Source organism: Semicossyphus pulcher, unplaced genomic scaffold (assembly GCF_022749685.1).
Source record: "Semicossyphus pulcher isolate SPU_LCO1_2020_fin unplaced genomic scaffold, fSemPul1.0.p SCAF_11, whole genome shotgun sequence".
NCBI lineage: Eukaryota > Metazoa > Chordata > Actinopteri > Labriformes > Labridae > Semicossyphus > Semicossyphus pulcher.
The window spans coordinates 23,218,963-23,235,826 of NW_027211615.1; the positions used below are offsets into that span (position 1 = coordinate 23,218,963).

The 16,864-nt window shown below is 45.2% G+C and overlaps 1 protein-coding gene across 3 annotated transcripts in view; it reads right to left on the bottom strand.

The window, feature by feature from the left end:
* The window catches only part of enah (ENAH actin regulator), a 141,468-nt gene that overhangs the window by 56,262 nt on the left and 68,342 nt on the right, over nucleotides 1-16,864 (bottom strand). For all 3 annotated transcript variants that reach the window (XM_069655681.1, XM_069655689.1, XM_069655696.1), the window contains exon 3: nucleotides 12,262-12,439. In XM_069655681.1, the coding sequence (XP_069511782.1) occupies nucleotides 12,262-12,439 (178 nt within the window). The remainder of the gene's footprint in view (nucleotides 1-12,261; nucleotides 12,440-16,864) is intronic.

Sequence of the window (16,864 nt, forward strand, 5' to 3'; positions counted from 1 at the left end):
TGGCTACATAATGTAACATCAAAACCAAAACAAGACAAGGTCGAAACCTAGAATGTCGCTGACCGCATCAGGTCAATGTGCGCTTTTGTGGGCAATGTGTTACAAGGACTGTCCTCATGAGGCCGATGTGTTTGAAAGCAGGTGTGTGCTGTGGATGTAGGTGAGGAAAGCGGAGGAGCAGCCCCGCCTACTCCCCGAACAAAGTATCCAGAGCCGTATAGACAGAGAGTCGCGTCAGTGGAGGTCCAATATGCTCCAAGAGCCGCCATTGCGATGTCGCAACTCTCTCTCTCTACGGCTGTGAAAGTACCATTACTCACTGAGTCAGTCACATACAGACCCGTGTGTAGGGCTAACCACGGCGGTCAGCCAAAAATGTGATGCGTCTTGATATTTTTCAGCTCCTGTCCTGGCCTTTACCGGTCTCAGCGTCACCTTGGTAACTGACAGGAACCGAGTTTAATCCCTCACAAAACATGAACAACTGATTTGAGGGAAAGCAACGACAAGTGTAAAATCTTAGCACATTTTGTTGTAGTTACAACAGTAAAGGTTGCATGAATCAACCAGTATAATAATACTTTTTTGTAAGTTTATTGTGGATTTAGAAAACCAATAAAATTTGTATCAAAATCAGTTTGATTGCATTGTTTTTTAGGGTTTTAACAGGCTGCTGGCGAGACACGGGTTGCATTTTGACGAACTATTGTAAGTATTTTTGTTGCTCACATTGAAAGCACTGTTATAAGAAGGTAAAAGGAAGAGTTACCTATCAAAATAGGACGGCAGGTGTCTGCTAAGTTTCTGGTTAGGATGCTCCTAACCGCCTACACGCTTCTGCCTAAAATGTATGTCATTACATAAACATTTAAATATCACAATATAAAACAGCAAACTCAACCATCTAATTCCTGAGTTGTTCTCCAGGTTGATTTTGAGCGCCCACCTGAAGTTTTCAACAGATTAATTTGCAGTTGTAATGCTGGCATGCTGTTAGAACACAGTGTTATTCACAACCTGACCACCAACAGAGACAGGGCTGTGCTATGCCAGTAGAAGTGGCTGTCAATGAGCAAAACACTAGCCCTCAGTGCATCACGAAACAGAGTTTTGAGGTCTGGAACAAGGCTAGTGCTTAGCCATCACATGCTACACAATGTAAACATACTTTATTATGTGTTCTGGACTGTTTGGATACCCGTGTGATCCATCCAAATTCCAAAAGGCCTCATGTCAGTCCATTAATTGCTTTAAATTGGCATTTTGTATTTGTATACTTAAACCCGCAGCAGAGACTCTCACAGCACGCAGGCCGCTCTGTGCTGGGGCTCATATGTCCAACTAAAGTTAAACCTCTCCAGACCATGGCAACCGTGGTCAGTCCTCCTTCCAGCCTTCCTACACTGTTGCTACATGACAACTCGAGCTCAGGCTTATCCAATTGGAATTATAGAATGGCTCCATGGCCAATCAGAGGAAGTCTCCATGGAGGCCTCGCTTCCGGCTGAAGTGTGTCGGAGGCTCGTGGGACAGAATGGTTAAACGTTTGAACATACCCCGACACACACGCGGTCATGGAGTTTTTTTTACACACACAGAATTATTGGTACGAGGAAGGAGCACCGGATTACATTTAAATGCATCACTGACGCTGAGTAGGGGGTTATCTTTTCTGATTCCAGTCTAGAAACCTGGCATGAAGGACGGAGTAAGTCATGGCCTGATACCTCACCAAGGGATATTTTTGCATCTTTTTATGGCTTAAATTCTGTTCTATCAAATTTTATATAAAGCTTTCTCTTCAGACAGTCAGTATTTTACCTTTTACCAGTTTAGAGTCACAAAGACATCATCATCATCGTGACATCGTCGGACGTCAGCCTCTAAGAACAAAGGCACATTTTTGAGGACTTCAGGTGGAGCCAGCAGATATTCCAGGCCAAGTATTTTACAACCGGGCTGTTAGGTGCACTTATATTCAGATGTCTGGTTATAGAGGTAAAGCTAAATAGTTGGGGCGCTGGTTTAGCTCAAGCGTGCTCCCCATGTACAGAGGCACAGCCCTCGATGCAGCAGCCCCAGGTTCGACTCTGACCCTCTCTCTCTTCCCTCATTTTCGACTCTATCCACGTTCCGATCCATTAAAGGCAAAATATTAAAAATAATAATAATAATAATAATAAAAAAGGTAAATAGTTGATGACAGCAGATGGGTGCTGGTTTTGCATTAGGGTTGATGTGTTCTGCCTCTTCTGCTCTGCACACTGAATGTTTTCCTACATACAGCCCAAGCTGGCTGAAATACTAGTGTAAGATACTCTTTGGACTACAAACAGAAACGCTTCCAACACCAAACATCTTGTCCCTCACCAACAGATTCTATCATTCTGTTAAAAGAGATAAGGGCACGTATGTTTCCTTGCCTCTTTTTGCCTTCTCAGAGAATCAGCCCAAACCGTTTCTCTAGCCTCTCTCCTCCACACCTCTTATAGCTTTCAGGGTCGTGGGCTGGCTGGAGCTGATATCAGCTGTCATTGGGCGAGAGGCGGGGTTAAACCCTGGACTGGTCGCCAGTCAATCACAGGGCTGACACATAGAGATGGACAACCTGTCACACTCGCAGTCGGCGAGTCATCGAGCGTGTCGTTGGACTGTGGGAGAGCAGGAGGACCCGGAGAGACAATAAAGGAGCCGTTACAGATACATGCATCAAAACGGCTGCAGTGTATCAACAACCGACACTGCTCCTTCAGCCTTATCATTACTAGGACATTAACAATACATGTGTTAATTAGAGCGTCTCTAATTATCGCAGAATGAGGTAACACAATGGTGATTGAGCCTATGGCCCACTGGCCTTTACACTTGCAGTATTACAGACTGGGCGTCTGTGGCGACTTTCGTTGAAAAAATCCCAAGCAGCGCCCAGTTAGTGACGCGTTTTCCATCAGCCAGCAGTGGTTAGTCAGAGAGGGTAGGCGGAGCTAAGCGGCTGCTTTTCCGCTCTTCCGAGTAAACAGTAATCTACTATGGCTGAACAAACAAAGAAAAGATGGATGACTACAGATACAACTTCAAAAATAAATGAAAATCCAAAGAAGAAGAAACAAACTCGACGCTCAGATGAAGGCAAACAGTCTGAAAAGGAAAGCGACCGCCAGCGAGGAAAATCAAGAGTTACAACCGGAGCCAACCGTGGACGTCACACATGCAGCACTGTCTGGATATCTGGGAAGTGTGCTCCTGCAATTACCGTTTATCGCCACAGGTGCCGCCAAAGAGAACGAAACTGAGATCTTCGAGATTATAGCTTTAACAAATTAGCAATTAATGAATTCATTGTAAATTGTATACATTTGATGGTTTTCAAAAAAGCCCAAAGTCTTCGTCTAACTCAGTCCAAACTAAAAGATTTTCTGCATCCGTTTTACCAACAACAACAACAAAGCTCATCATGGATCGTGGTTTATCACTTCTGTTATCTAGTCATGTCATTCATAACTAAGGCAAACCCGACTCACTGCCGTTAGGGTTCAGTGCAACGTCGGCATAACAACACATAAAACAAGCAAACCAGCAGCTGTCCGCCTCACACGCTTCAGTCAGGTTCTCTACTCACTCCTGAGGATGATTTGAGCACGGCTGATCTTCTGCTGATCCTGGAGGAATCGCTGAACTCTTGCTGAAGCAGGCATAACTGTGGACGCCTCAGCTGTGACTTCTCTCTTCAAGCTCCTTTCTCCTTCTTTCAAGCTCTCCTTCTCCCTCTCTACCTTCTCTCTCACCTGCTTCTTTTTACAGCACTTTGAACAGACGTCTTCGCTTTCTCTCTGATTTCTTTCCAAGTATTTCTGTCTTTGTGTGCAGCCTCTCTCTGCTGTTGTCCAGCTGTGTTGCAGTCTGCAGTCTGCGAATATGCCAACCGGGGGGGTTTGATGCCAGAGACCATGAGCTCATCAAGAAAGAGAGAAGTGGGGCAGGCGGACAGATGGAGGGTAAGTTTGGTCACGCGCTGTCACGATCCAACGAGTATAAACACATGCCAGACTGATGTGGTGCACTGTCAGCAGGGGGCCTGTACCCCTAAATGTTTACGACATGCTTTCACCCCCCTGACCTGCAAAAAGCAAGCGCTTCAGAGCGGGGAGGCTGTTTCTATGGGACGGAGAGAAATGTGCCTCTCTCAGGTTTCAGCCCGTCCTCCCCCCCCGAAAAGGTTTCACAAGACCGAGGACCACACGGCGTCCTGTTGGCACGGATCGTTTTAGAATGAAAATAAATGATGCTCCCACATTAGCAACTTTTCGCATGTTTCTGTGGAGACAAGCTCCTGCCAAGTCGGAGTCTGGCTGTCCAGACAAATAGATCAGAGAATTAGACTCTGCTCATCTGGCAAGGGCACTCGGAATTCATTAGGAGCTCTTTTTAACATTATTAGATGAAGTTTAGTGAAATGTACCGCACTAATCCGTACTCTGTGTCTGCACCGCTACATTTTGAAATGGTAAATATTGTGTGACTCCAACAATAAACATTTCTACAGAAACAGACATAAATATTTAGTTTCGGGGGGGCTGCATTGTTACAGATAGATGTTGCAACGACTGCCTGCAGCCTTTTCAACACCGAGGGCTTTTATAGCTGCTAGCACTCACAAACACCCAACACAACAGCACGGGTCAGGCCAGGACAGCTTTGTTTGTCTGACCCTTTCTTCACTGAGGCTGTGTTTAAAGAACAACTGCTGCAGCGGAGGGGGATAAGCAGTGTTATCATCCTGGAAAATTAAACTGAAATGTTTCCAGAGAGCGAGGCAGAAATCTCTTCCATCGCTCCACCCATCTACGACTGTTTCTGATCTTCACCTCATGGCTTTTGTCCTCTCCCGCTCTCCCCCCCTAACGGGGGAGGATTACTGGCCAGACCACAACACAGACAGACGCCCGGCGGCCTGTGACCCGACCCTCCCTCTCCTGATCCCTGCCTCCTGTCCTGCTCTGCTTTAGCCTTTTTAGGGAAGAGGAACATAGACAAACAGCAGCCCACCTGTGAGCTCACAGTTTGTGAAAAAGATTTCGCCGCGCTCTCCTTTCCGACTCGACACGCATCAATGAAGAGAGGGTGATGCATCACACGCACACCTGAGAGTCGTCAGAGCTATGGCACACTTCCCACATGTCAGCAGTCACCACTTCCACTTGCTTCCGTAAGATGGAAACTATTCTGTGCTCGGTTTAAACGCTTACTCACACATTCCTTCATGCCTTAGATGAGCACACACACACACACACACACACAGGCCGAAATGTATTCAGCTGCCAAGCATAATAATACATTCACAAGGTGAGGTGACGCTCAGCAGGTTTTCTGTGTCAACCAAACATTCACAACATACAAACCGCACTTTTTTTTCCTCTCCTCTGAATGGTGAAATAATAAAGACGCTCTTTTTCAGCTGTCGGGAACGTCACTTCAAAGAAAGACACCAGAGCGGCTGCAATTCAAGATTACAAGAGGCATTTATGAGAGCAAGAAACCCTTTTTATCTGCCAGATGACCTTGCACGTTATGTGTGCGTATGTAGCAGAGTTTCTCGCTCGATTCAACACTGTAGAGAGAGAGCGGGGAAAGAGTTCATGGAGGGCAACAGTCTTTTTTTCATTGTAAAAAGTTGCTTTCTTTTGGGCTCTACTTGGTTCAGTGTCTTGTCGGTCGAACTGATTTGGCAGTTTAATATGAAGCTTCAACTGCTGCTTCTTTCTGTCAGTTTAGCGTCACAAAAATCTCCTACAGCAGCGTACATGTGTCTGGTCTCACTTACAACCGATTTCCAAAGACGCCAGGCTTTGTGTCGGAGATTCAAACATTTCCAGATAACTACTTTCCCAGTGTTCAAAGGCAAGACACTTTCCATTCTAACCAAATAACTTTTGGAATCGGTCCGGTAGATGTCCTCCGCCGTAGCTGTGATAGGGCCGTAATGGCTGCAACATAATCCACCAGAGCAAATGCGCCCAATCAAACTACGTCCACTAAAAGTGCTTGTTATTACCACTGACAGGCTTAAATTGTTACTCCGGGTGTACGACAACATTATGGAAATGATCCCTACAAAGATCGTCCTTTTTTTTTAAGTAAGTAAAATCCTTTTTGTGTAACCAGAAACAGAAGTCTCGCTCTGAAATCTCGCGGGTAGTGAGATGTTACCTGAATAGGACGGTGGTTCAAATGCCTCATCTTCATCGTCGATCAGGTAAATATTCAGCCATGGCTTTTGAAATATATTCTGGCAGTCCTCTACGTAAACAAATCCTCTCTCCAACTCTAACTCACAATTCCACTGTCCTGTTCAGCACCGGCGGGATTTCGGAATGAGACTTCTCCTTGAGCGAGACTTCGCTGCATTCCAGACAACTGGGAACTCGAGAACTTCCCAGTAGAAATTCCCTACTTACGATGGTAAGTCGGGGTAGATGAATTTGCTCCGAGTTCACAAGTAAGAACTCTTTGAATGGCGTTCCATAGCATGTTTTCCAGCCGGAGGTCGGAAAAATGCTGTGTTGCGGACTTCACGGTTTGGAGGTCGGAAATTTCTACTGGTTCCCTTTTGTCTGGAACGCAGCATTATAAATCTTTGTTGGGATCATTCAATGTTGTCGGACACCTGGAGTAACAATCTGAGCCTGTCAGTGGTAATAACAAGAACCTTCAGTGGGCGCAGTTGCTCCGGTGGATTATGTTGCAGCCATTGCGGCCGTATCACGCCTACAGCGGAGCCCATCTCCTGGACCGATTCCAAAAGCTTTTGCTCCTATGAGTCAATTCGACCCACAAATCTGTAAAAAATAGGGCCCAGGTTTAAAAATACGGAACTTCTCCTTTAAAGGTATTGACAGATCCACTGCCAGCCTTCAAGGAACTGCTAAAGTTTATCATTAAAACATTGATTTTTTAACATCCCTTTGTTCAGTGTTACTTACTGAAATCACGAGGCCAGTTTGTAACGCATGAGAGGAAACATCTTTTACATCTGTGTCGTTGAATGACACGTACATTACCATGACAGCATAAATCAGGCCCATAAACTGTAACTGTAAATGTGAAAGCAGCTGCATGAACGAGGCTCAAAGCTAGCTCATCCAGCACTTTGTCTCGTTCCATTTAACCGTCCTCCTGGCCGAATGTGGTCTGGTGCCTTATAATTTATGTCTCCACTGATTATTGAGCTGCTCCTGTAGAGTGTGAACGCTGCCTGGATTAGATCGCTAATATTTACCGGTACTCCAGAGCACTTTAGATAAAAGCTTAGATGTATAGTTTACAGCCCTTATTGCACTCGGTAAATAAACACTGTTTTGTGTTATTGTTTGACAATCACAGAGCAAGGGGAGCAGATGGCAACTTCCAATGCACATTATTAGAAGACGTTGTCATGAGTTATATAGACACTATATAAATAGACTAACTGATTGATAGCATGTTTTACGCTCTGCGGAACATGTCACTCTAACACAGTAAAGATGCCGGCAGAAAGCCAGAAGGGCTGCAGCACAGCGAACAGATTAAATGATCATGAAAGCTCCCGCTACATCGTTCGCTCACTGAATGAATCACCACAGCCGACCAATGGAGGTCACACATTCGTGATCTGATTCCAACTCTCATTCGTGCGGTAGGAGTCAAACACCCACCGAGTGAGTGATGGAGGGTGAAGCCCATGTGTCAGGAGGATTGTCAGGTCCACAGATGACTGCGACTGGAATAGGCGCCACAGAGAGCAGCTGTCAGGACCGAAATACAGTAGCAAAACAGTGGGGTGAAAGGGGAAACCCTGTCGCCTTCCTATGGCTTCTGTATGCAGCGCACTGTGCCGGCTGAGGAGGGGAAGGAGGGAGAAGAACGACAGAACAGCGACAGAGGGAGAGGGAGCCGGAGGTAAAAAATGAAAATGTTGGAGAGGATAGAAATTGCCCGATCTGCTCGGAAGGCCGTCGTGGCCGCACAGATTTCAAATCATGAATATTAAACATGTTCAATATTTACGATCCAATATCCTGTTGTGAGGGGGGGAACCAGGCCGAGCACGCAGTCTGTGGATTGTCACGTGGGACGAAACAATAGGCAATGGAGAAGAAAGCTGACTGAAGAAGGAAGCGCAGCCATGGCGACAAAAGCAAACGGGGAGCATAAAGTAAATAAGTTCAAGCCGTCTCCACCACTTCATTCACAGTTTGTTCTTTTTTATTCCTGAATTTTCAGTAAAAAGTCCAAAAACTATCATCGCCAATTCCTCCTGCCCGGCGTCCGCCATGTTTGTTTACTCTAAAGTCTCGTTTGACCGCGAGATTTCCAGTTTTGAGAGTTGGGACTCTGGTTGTTCGTGAATGGAGTTGGCGTGTATAGGTGCAAAACGGTTAAATCTATGATTATATATCGTCATGTGTGGGGTCTCTCACATTTTCAACATCTGTGAAGTGTGGGCCAGGCATTACTGAACTACACAGCCTCGACCAGAACCGGGCTGGATGTTCTTCTGAACTGAAGACAGTCAGAATCAGGGCTGACGTCAGGCTGTATTAAAAGTGAAACACTCACTTGCTGTGGCATGAATTAAAACAGGCTGCACTGATTGACAGTTTTTCCTTGTCCCTATAGGTAATGCACAACAATTCATTAACTTGGAGGCTGTACCTGAGACAAGGCTCTACACAGCAGGTTTTGTGCAACAATATTAGAAGCTCAGATGAACTGTTCCTGTCAACCAGCAAGAGGGAGATCTTTTTTGTAGTTAGCTGGGTGCGGAGAGGTCAAACAACGCAGGTCTTTCTCCTAGGAGACCGTTGTTTTGAGTCCCATGTGAAGCAACAAGACCAGGTCAAAACCTTGTGTGAAGCTGACCGCATCAGGTCAACGTGTGCTTTTGTGGGCAATGTGTTACAAGGACTGCCCTAATGAGGGCGATAATAACGTGTTTGAAAGCAGGTGCACGCTGCGGACGTAGGTGAGGACAGCGGACGAGCAGCCCCGCCTACTCCCTGAACAAAGTATCCAGAGCCGTATAGACAAAGAGTCACGTCAGTGGAGGCCCAATATGCTCCATGATCCACCACTGCAATGTCGCAACTCTCCCTCTCTACGTCTCTGAAAGTACCGTCACTCACTCAGTCACTCACTCAGTCAAATTTGGAACAATGTTCGAGCACTGCTCAGACGGAGACGGGCAGAATATGCAGCTGAGATGACAAGGAGTCACAGAAGTTACCGACGGAGCATAGCATCGCGCTGGAGAGGGGGCGGAGATTAGCCTGTGGACACAGGTTTTGTGTTCCCATCAATGCCGATCGGAGCCGGGTCTACTGCAGAGTTATTTGACCCGGGTCTGAATGCCGATTGTAACCTTTCCCATTAAGCAAAAAGCCTTGGCTTTAGTCTCTCTTTGACTCACTTTCACTCCACTCTTCCTGTGTCTCTCTGGCACTTTAGCTTGTTCCCTCACACACAAACATACCACACACAAACCTCAGAGCATCATTAGCATAATGAGGCGCATCACTATCAGGTTAATTAGAAGATGGGATTAGGGTGTGACGAGAGGCATGTCTTAGGGAGGAGGAGGGAATGGTACAATAAAGAAGAAGAGAAGAGAGGGTGTGGGTGATGACAGGTCATGTGGATGCTGAGATCACACAAATACAAGAAGGCTTTGCTGGATTAAAATAGAAGAAGAGGAACACACAAAGAGGAGACTTGAGCCGAACATTGACCTTAAATTTGGGGTCTTATTCTGAGCACAAACACCCTGAAGATCTGCGCTCATCAGGGGAACAATGCGGTCCCTCCCTCCCCTCCTCCCTCTCTCATCTCTTCCGGCAGGCAGGCAAATGTAGATACACAGCCAGAGGCTGGAGCTACGTAATGAGAGCATGTTTCGGCAAACCAAGGTCGTGGTGTACCACTGGAGTTACAGCCTCTGAATATTTGTGGCGCAATTAGATGCGGCTGTTTGACTGTGCGTGTGTGTGTGTGTGTGTGTGTGTGTGTGTGTGTGTGTGATGTGAACGCTGGATCCTGTCTCGTTCTCTGTGTGTGAACCAGCAGACTTTTGCCATGATGCCCTTTTCGGCTTTGGTCTATTTAAAGGTTGAATAAATTATCGGAGGATGCGAGCGATATAATGCTGAAAATACGTTAGCCCATTAACCGAGGCTGTTACCAGGAGTCATCTATCGTTAACCGCCTGCAGAGCTTTCAGCTCCAAATCAAAGTTTTGATTAAGAAAAGTCGAGGCTGAATCGCAGCGCGTTCCTGCAGCCCTCTCTCTCTGCGCTGAGCTGCCTGTGATGAATTAAAGATGACATTTCACTCTAATTATTGTTTCTGGTAAACCCATTAGTAACTCTTGTTCACTTGAAAACATTTTTATTGTTGACACATGGGTTTAGTTATCCTGCATTTTTCAGGAGTGTTCCTCTCCCCTGTGGTACTGCTTCCTGTCTCTGCGTGTTTCATACTCCCTGCACACAGAGATGCTGTAAAACCAGCTGGTTTACTCGAACATTACAGGTCCAAACTGCAGCGACAGCTTCTCTTTCATTCTCAGTTATGAGATACAGGTAAATTCTTCAGACCTCTGGCCTCCTGACCCCGTCTTATCTCTGCTGGTTTTTAATTCTCACAAGGTTACCAAAAAAAAACATGAAGCTCTGCTTTTTTGGCAGACATTCAGACTGATTTTCTAACCTCAAACTCAATATAGCGCTTAGGTTTGTACAAATACACCTGTAAAAAGTGGACAAATCCACCAGGACATCATCCATTGTCATGTCGTTTTTTTTTCGCAGAAAGAGGTGATCATTTTCGGACGAGACTGTGGAGCTGAAAACTAGCGAGGAGTTGGCAAATATTAAGTTATCAAAGGTATAGTAGACGGTAGCTCAGTCTGTAGGGAACCCGAGGATTGCTGGTTCAAGTCAATGACTGTATAGACGGATGACACGTCTCCAGCTGCTCCCATTGTACGAAAGTGATGCCAAAATAGCCCCCCTGTGATAGGCGCTGCCATCTTGCGATGGTGACGTCATTTGGAGCCAGAGTCTGCGCAGTAGAGATCGGAGGGTGACGCCGCCGTAGCCACTTCAGCTAACCAAGACACACACTTAACTTACTGAAAAAACAGCAAGGATCCCGCACGCCGGCGTGTTTAACAGCAGAACAGCTTCTTTGAGGTTAACGTTCACAGGTATGTAAACTTCAATGACTGTAGTGATTGTTTTAGTTACGTCTCCTCTCGCCGATCCTCCTCCACTCTCCTAATCCGGAACAAATCGGCTGCAGGAGCCGAATTTGTCAACAGAGCTGTCAATCATCCTTTTGACAGCATCAAATAACTAATTTAAAATAAACTTGGACATAAATCAGCATGATAAGAACTAACTATAATGACAGAAACCATGTTTGAGAAAAATGTATTTGACGTGTATTTTGATTTTATAGTTTGACTCATGTCCCATCTGTTAACATGGAGGAGGCGGGCTTTATGACCTATACTGCAGCCAGTCAGCAGGGGGCGCTCAACATGTTTTGGCTTCACTTTTAGGGAGCTGTCATGTCGTCCATCTTTTTGTACAGTCTGTGGTTCAAGTCCCAGTACAGACCAAGCATGGAATTAGGGCTGCTAGCTGGAGAGGTGCCAGTTCCCATCCTGGGCTCCATCAAGGTGCCCTTGAGCAAGAATCCCCAACTACTCGAGGCGCATGTCCATGCACAGCCCCATCACTCCATAGGGTCCTGTTTGTGCATGTGTGTATTTCGCGCCTATGTTTGTGTCGCATGTTTGTAATAATGGAGTGAAAACATTACACATAATAAAGTATGTCTTCTTCTTCTACACAGTCCAACCCCGTGGCTAAGTTATCAGCTGCCGACACACACATCTCAGGTGGTAAGAGTGAACAATACCTGTAAACAGTATATATAATATTTGGCTGAGAGGGGATTGACTGGCTTTTGGAGTCGGCCTCATGTGGACATACAAGGAAACACGTTTTTTTGGCACCAAGCATTGGTTTCAGTTGTTGTACCGGGGGCTGCTGCTTGGCAATCACATACACACAACATCAGCAGTTAAGTTCCAACCAGGAACATTCATTAGAGTATGTCTTGTTTCTCGTCTACCTCTTCACCTTCTACTATTCAACCAAGGTAAACAGCCCCAGAACTTTAAAAAAAACACACACACACATGCAAGGGAAGCAGAATTACCTGCGTCCTGGGAGTTGAGCACCTCCAGAGCATGCATCATGGCACTGGCAAACACGTTGGCGTCCTCCTTGCTGCCGAAGTTGAGGCCGTAGACCTGTCGGGCGTCGCGCCACTGGTGGAAGGTCTGCGTGGCCTGGTTGTACTTCAGCCCCTTGGGAATGGCACAGTTTATCACCACCTGGAGACGGCCATGATGAGAGAGTGGGGCAAGGGAATGAGGGGTAAAGAGGAGACATCCATAACTGATGAGTTAGCTTGCAAATATAGTGCAACTTTATACAGACAGAAAATCAAAGCATCGTGCTCTCTGTCAATCACTCTCCCTCAGTCATGACTGTCTCCCTGCTGCCAAGTCAAGGAGCCGCCCGATCTCAAATAATGATTCAAAGCTTCCTCACACATCCTCTGATTGTGTCCCACTAAAATCCTCATCTCATTAAACACAAAGTGACAGCTCTGGGACTCTGCAGCCATTATGTGGTGAAAGGGCACTTTTACCTGCTTGTAAAGAGACTTTATGATCCACTCACTCTGTGTTTAAGGTGCCTTGGATGCTAACATTGGGGGGGTTTTGGCATCCTGGGCGCACGGCCAAGAAGAAACACCTCGAGCGGCTCCTGTCTGAGTTATTGAGACGGAGAGCTGAGAGACAACAGATCCTCCTCTCGCCATGTCTGCGTCTTTCGTTTTGTAACTTGAGGAACTTAAATCCTAATCAGTGAAATTTGAAGATTATGTACAACACATGCCTCATCATCTGATATAACTGAAACAGCCTGAAAAGACGTGTTTAATCTCATAATCACCTCTTGTTCCACAGCTTATCTGGGCCTCTGGTTCGCTGAGATTTCAGTAGAATAACCTGACCAGCCTCCCAAACATTTCTTTGCTCTCGCCAATAAACAGCTCTTCTCGCTCTAAAGCCTGTTACCATTCTGATACTTTATCAAAACAAGGTCCAGCCCCGGTGCCGGCAAAGTTTATTTTAACCCGGCAAATCATAATCCAGCGTCATTTTCTGTGCTTATTGTGACGTCTCTCTGGAAGTCGCTCTTTATTGTTGGACGACCGTGTGATAAAACAAGCAGCCAGCGAATGTGAGAAGAGATTGAGCTGTTGTAGCGCTAGATGCTTATTGTAGGTGGCAGTGAATAAAACAAAACAGAGGAAATGTGCATATTATTATCACAGTGCCACAATAACTGACGATCAGCCTGAAGCTCTGTGTGAACCGCTAACGCAAACACAGCCGGTCCGACCACTCGCTTCCCGTTCCTTTCTCTAAATGTCCAAATTCAACGAGTTGATAAGATTACACTTAGAGCAGTGTTTGTAACATTTGGAAGTTGTGTATTTTTATGTTAGGATTAAGTGTGCTAGGATAATAACAAAATAACAGAGTCAGAGTCATGCGAAAAAAAGGATTGGTAGGGTTTGAGCCTTCACGTACTTCCAAAGGGTATGGATGGGACCTTTGTTTGAAACAGCCTGATTTTACAGGCCTTCATTGTTAATTTCCTTTTTCTTATCACTATATATTATCCTGTTTCTTTTTTAAAAGATTAGTTTTTTGGCTTTGCTATCTGTAGTAGCGTTGAGGACTGTAGAAGGGATGGGCATATATTCGAGTAATCCAATGACCTTATGAACGACTAATCGAGTACTCGCAAATTATATATATATTTTTACCGTTAACAAAACATACGTCGGACACGGACCTCCTGGCCCGGAAATAGTAGGCTGTATGCCTGTAAGAGAACATTACTATCTAACACTTTCACATTAATGTAAATAAATTGCCAACAATGGAAAGCAAATGCAATTTCAAATGCAGTGAACAACCTTAACAGGCCCTTCAATTTAGTTGTTGTAACAGCCCGTTGTCAAACGTAAAAGCGGTAGCGGACTGTATTGACTTCTGTTCTGTGTTGCTTCAGACGTAACTCACATGTTTTCCACTCTCGTAGCTGTCGTCTGGTGATATCGCCCTACTGGTTGCTACCCTAACTGGTTTCCGTTAGCCAGCTGTTTCTGTGTTTACTTAACAGCAGCAGTTGTTTTCTGCCTCAGTCGCCGGATTCGCCACACATTCATAAACACATCACGGACGATGTTCAGCGGTCACAGTTCTATTGCTTATTTTAACTGAGTTGCCAGAGTTGGATCGTCACTGTAAAAAAGTTGTTTATTTGTTATATTGTGTAGTGTCGTGGGCTGCTGCAATGCTGGGTCAAGAGAGCGTGAGTTAATAGGTATTTCCTGCCACAAGCTCAAGGTAACCAGTTGTTTCAGATAAAACAAAAACAAAATGTTACCTGAATGCTGACGTAATTAATTAATATATGACACGGATCGAGTCAGTGTATTGTCTCGGCGGCTCACAGCGTTAAGTGGATAGTATTTGAGCATTATATTATTGCTCAGGTGAGATCGAAACCAGGTTGACACGTGTTGGGAATACTTTATTTTCTGACATGTATTTATTTTTGTTGGCGGCTGTGATGAACTGCTCACTTATACAATCATTTTTACCGCTGTTGATATGAGAGGAGATCTGAACATCGTCAGTGATGTGTTTATGAATGTGTGGCGAATCCGGCGACTGAGTCAGAAAACAACTGCTGCTGTTAAGTAAACACAGAAACAGCTGGCTAACGGAAACCAGTTAGGGTAGCAACCAGTAGGGCGATATCACTGGCGTGATGCTGGCTTGTACTCCGCTCAGCTCGGCTCACGGAGGCTTTCTCCTTCCACAACACTTAACGGGAGCATATCTCCAGTCACCATGTTCGTTAATAGCAGGCTAATCTTCTCCGCTCTGGTATCATCACAACGGCGTGTGCTAACAGAGCTAGCAAATGATGTGACGCGAGACTGTCTGTTGTCCGTCTCCGCTGGCTTCTCCTTGTGCTTTACGCGCGTATGGTGAAGCATCAAACTAGTGTTTCTATGATAGACACGTTTAACACCACATATCTTACATGGCAGGTTATCGTTGTCTTTTTTGTCAAAGTACTTCCAGACACCACTATTCCTGTTCAGGGCTGACATGGTGCATGTAACTGAGTTAAACTACTTTAGCCGAAAACAACGCATGCGCAGGTGCGCGAGTAGTGTAACGTTACTCGAATAATGACGTCAACAACGAGTACTCGAGTATTCGTCCCCATCCCTAGACTGTCGCCTCTTTACATGGGGCGCCTGCTCTACCAACCGAGCAACACCCCTATTATCCTGTTGTAATAATGCGTCTCCTTATTTTTTAATCTTCTCCTATCTGTCCCTGATGTACTCTGCTGTAAATGCGAAGTCAACACTTCCAGCATATTTATGTAGTCCAACAGAGATCTACCTTACTCTCCAATCCATTAAGTTCTTTCTCTTCAGTTACTGTTTTTCCAACTGGTGTTTACACGCAGTCAGTGAACCGCACCTCTTCCAGTACAGAGGCTTCACACTGAAAGCTTTCCGACACCCCAAAGGCCATTATATATATATACTGTATATACCTTTACTAAGAGACATACACAGGAAGTGTTGGCGTTTATTAACAGTATCAGACATTACTCAAAACTAGAATTACAGCCCTGCAGTTGTACGCCTCCGCCGAGCAGTCAAGTTGCATTTTACATTTATCAGTGTTTCCAACAGAATGACAGTTTGACTGTGGCTGGGGAATTATTTATATACTGGAAACATTTCAAGGATATTGTACCCCAAAACAAAACAACTGCTGACATTAAGTACGCGTACATCAAACAGTGGAGAATGCACCACAATAGTAAAGAGGAGGGACATGTCACCAGAGAAAATGTCTCCCTCTGTTTTCTTTCTGATTGTCAGGAGACTCTTCTTGAAACAGAACAACAAACATGTATGGAAGGATATGTATAAAAAGGACGATAAACCTGATTACTTAAATAAAAATCTGTTCACCATTAAGTCAAAGTTTTGCCAAATTTGCGGATATTCCCTCCCAGCATTTCCGAGATAATTCACAGGAAAGGAATGAATGGATGAATGACCGCAGCTGTGGTCGAGCAGAGGCACAGAAACAGCAGAGATGTTGACTTCATTAGTGAATCAACACGAAAAGCCTGTAATGTTGTCGAGAACAAAACTCCAAACAATGACTAAAGTTGTTGTGACAAGAAGGCAGCTCAGCTTGTGGCCTTCATCAGGCCCACAAACTGCTGAAGAGCGCGAGGCTCATGACTTATCATCCTCCTCCCTCTGCCCCTCCAGCCATGGAGGAAAACTCCAGAAATAAGGCAGAGAGGCAGTGTGTGCTGCCCAACAGAAGACAACTGTCGACACTCACACACACAAGCTGTGTCCTCTGGTGTTCCCAAAGAAAACCTTTTCCTGGTTATCTCCTTGCTTTGTTTGAGGGTAAGGTTTAATCATTGTAACACATGTTGAGTGTGACTGACTGAGTATGTTATATGAGCTTTAGCGTGTGTGCTTGTTTTATGTATGTCGTTGTTTCTGGAGAAAAACATGTGTTTCTAAGAGTACTTGTTTTGTAGAATACTTTTTCGAGTAAATTTGCGATAAAAAGTATGTACTTCTCCTCCGTTACATCGGGCTACATACGTCTCGC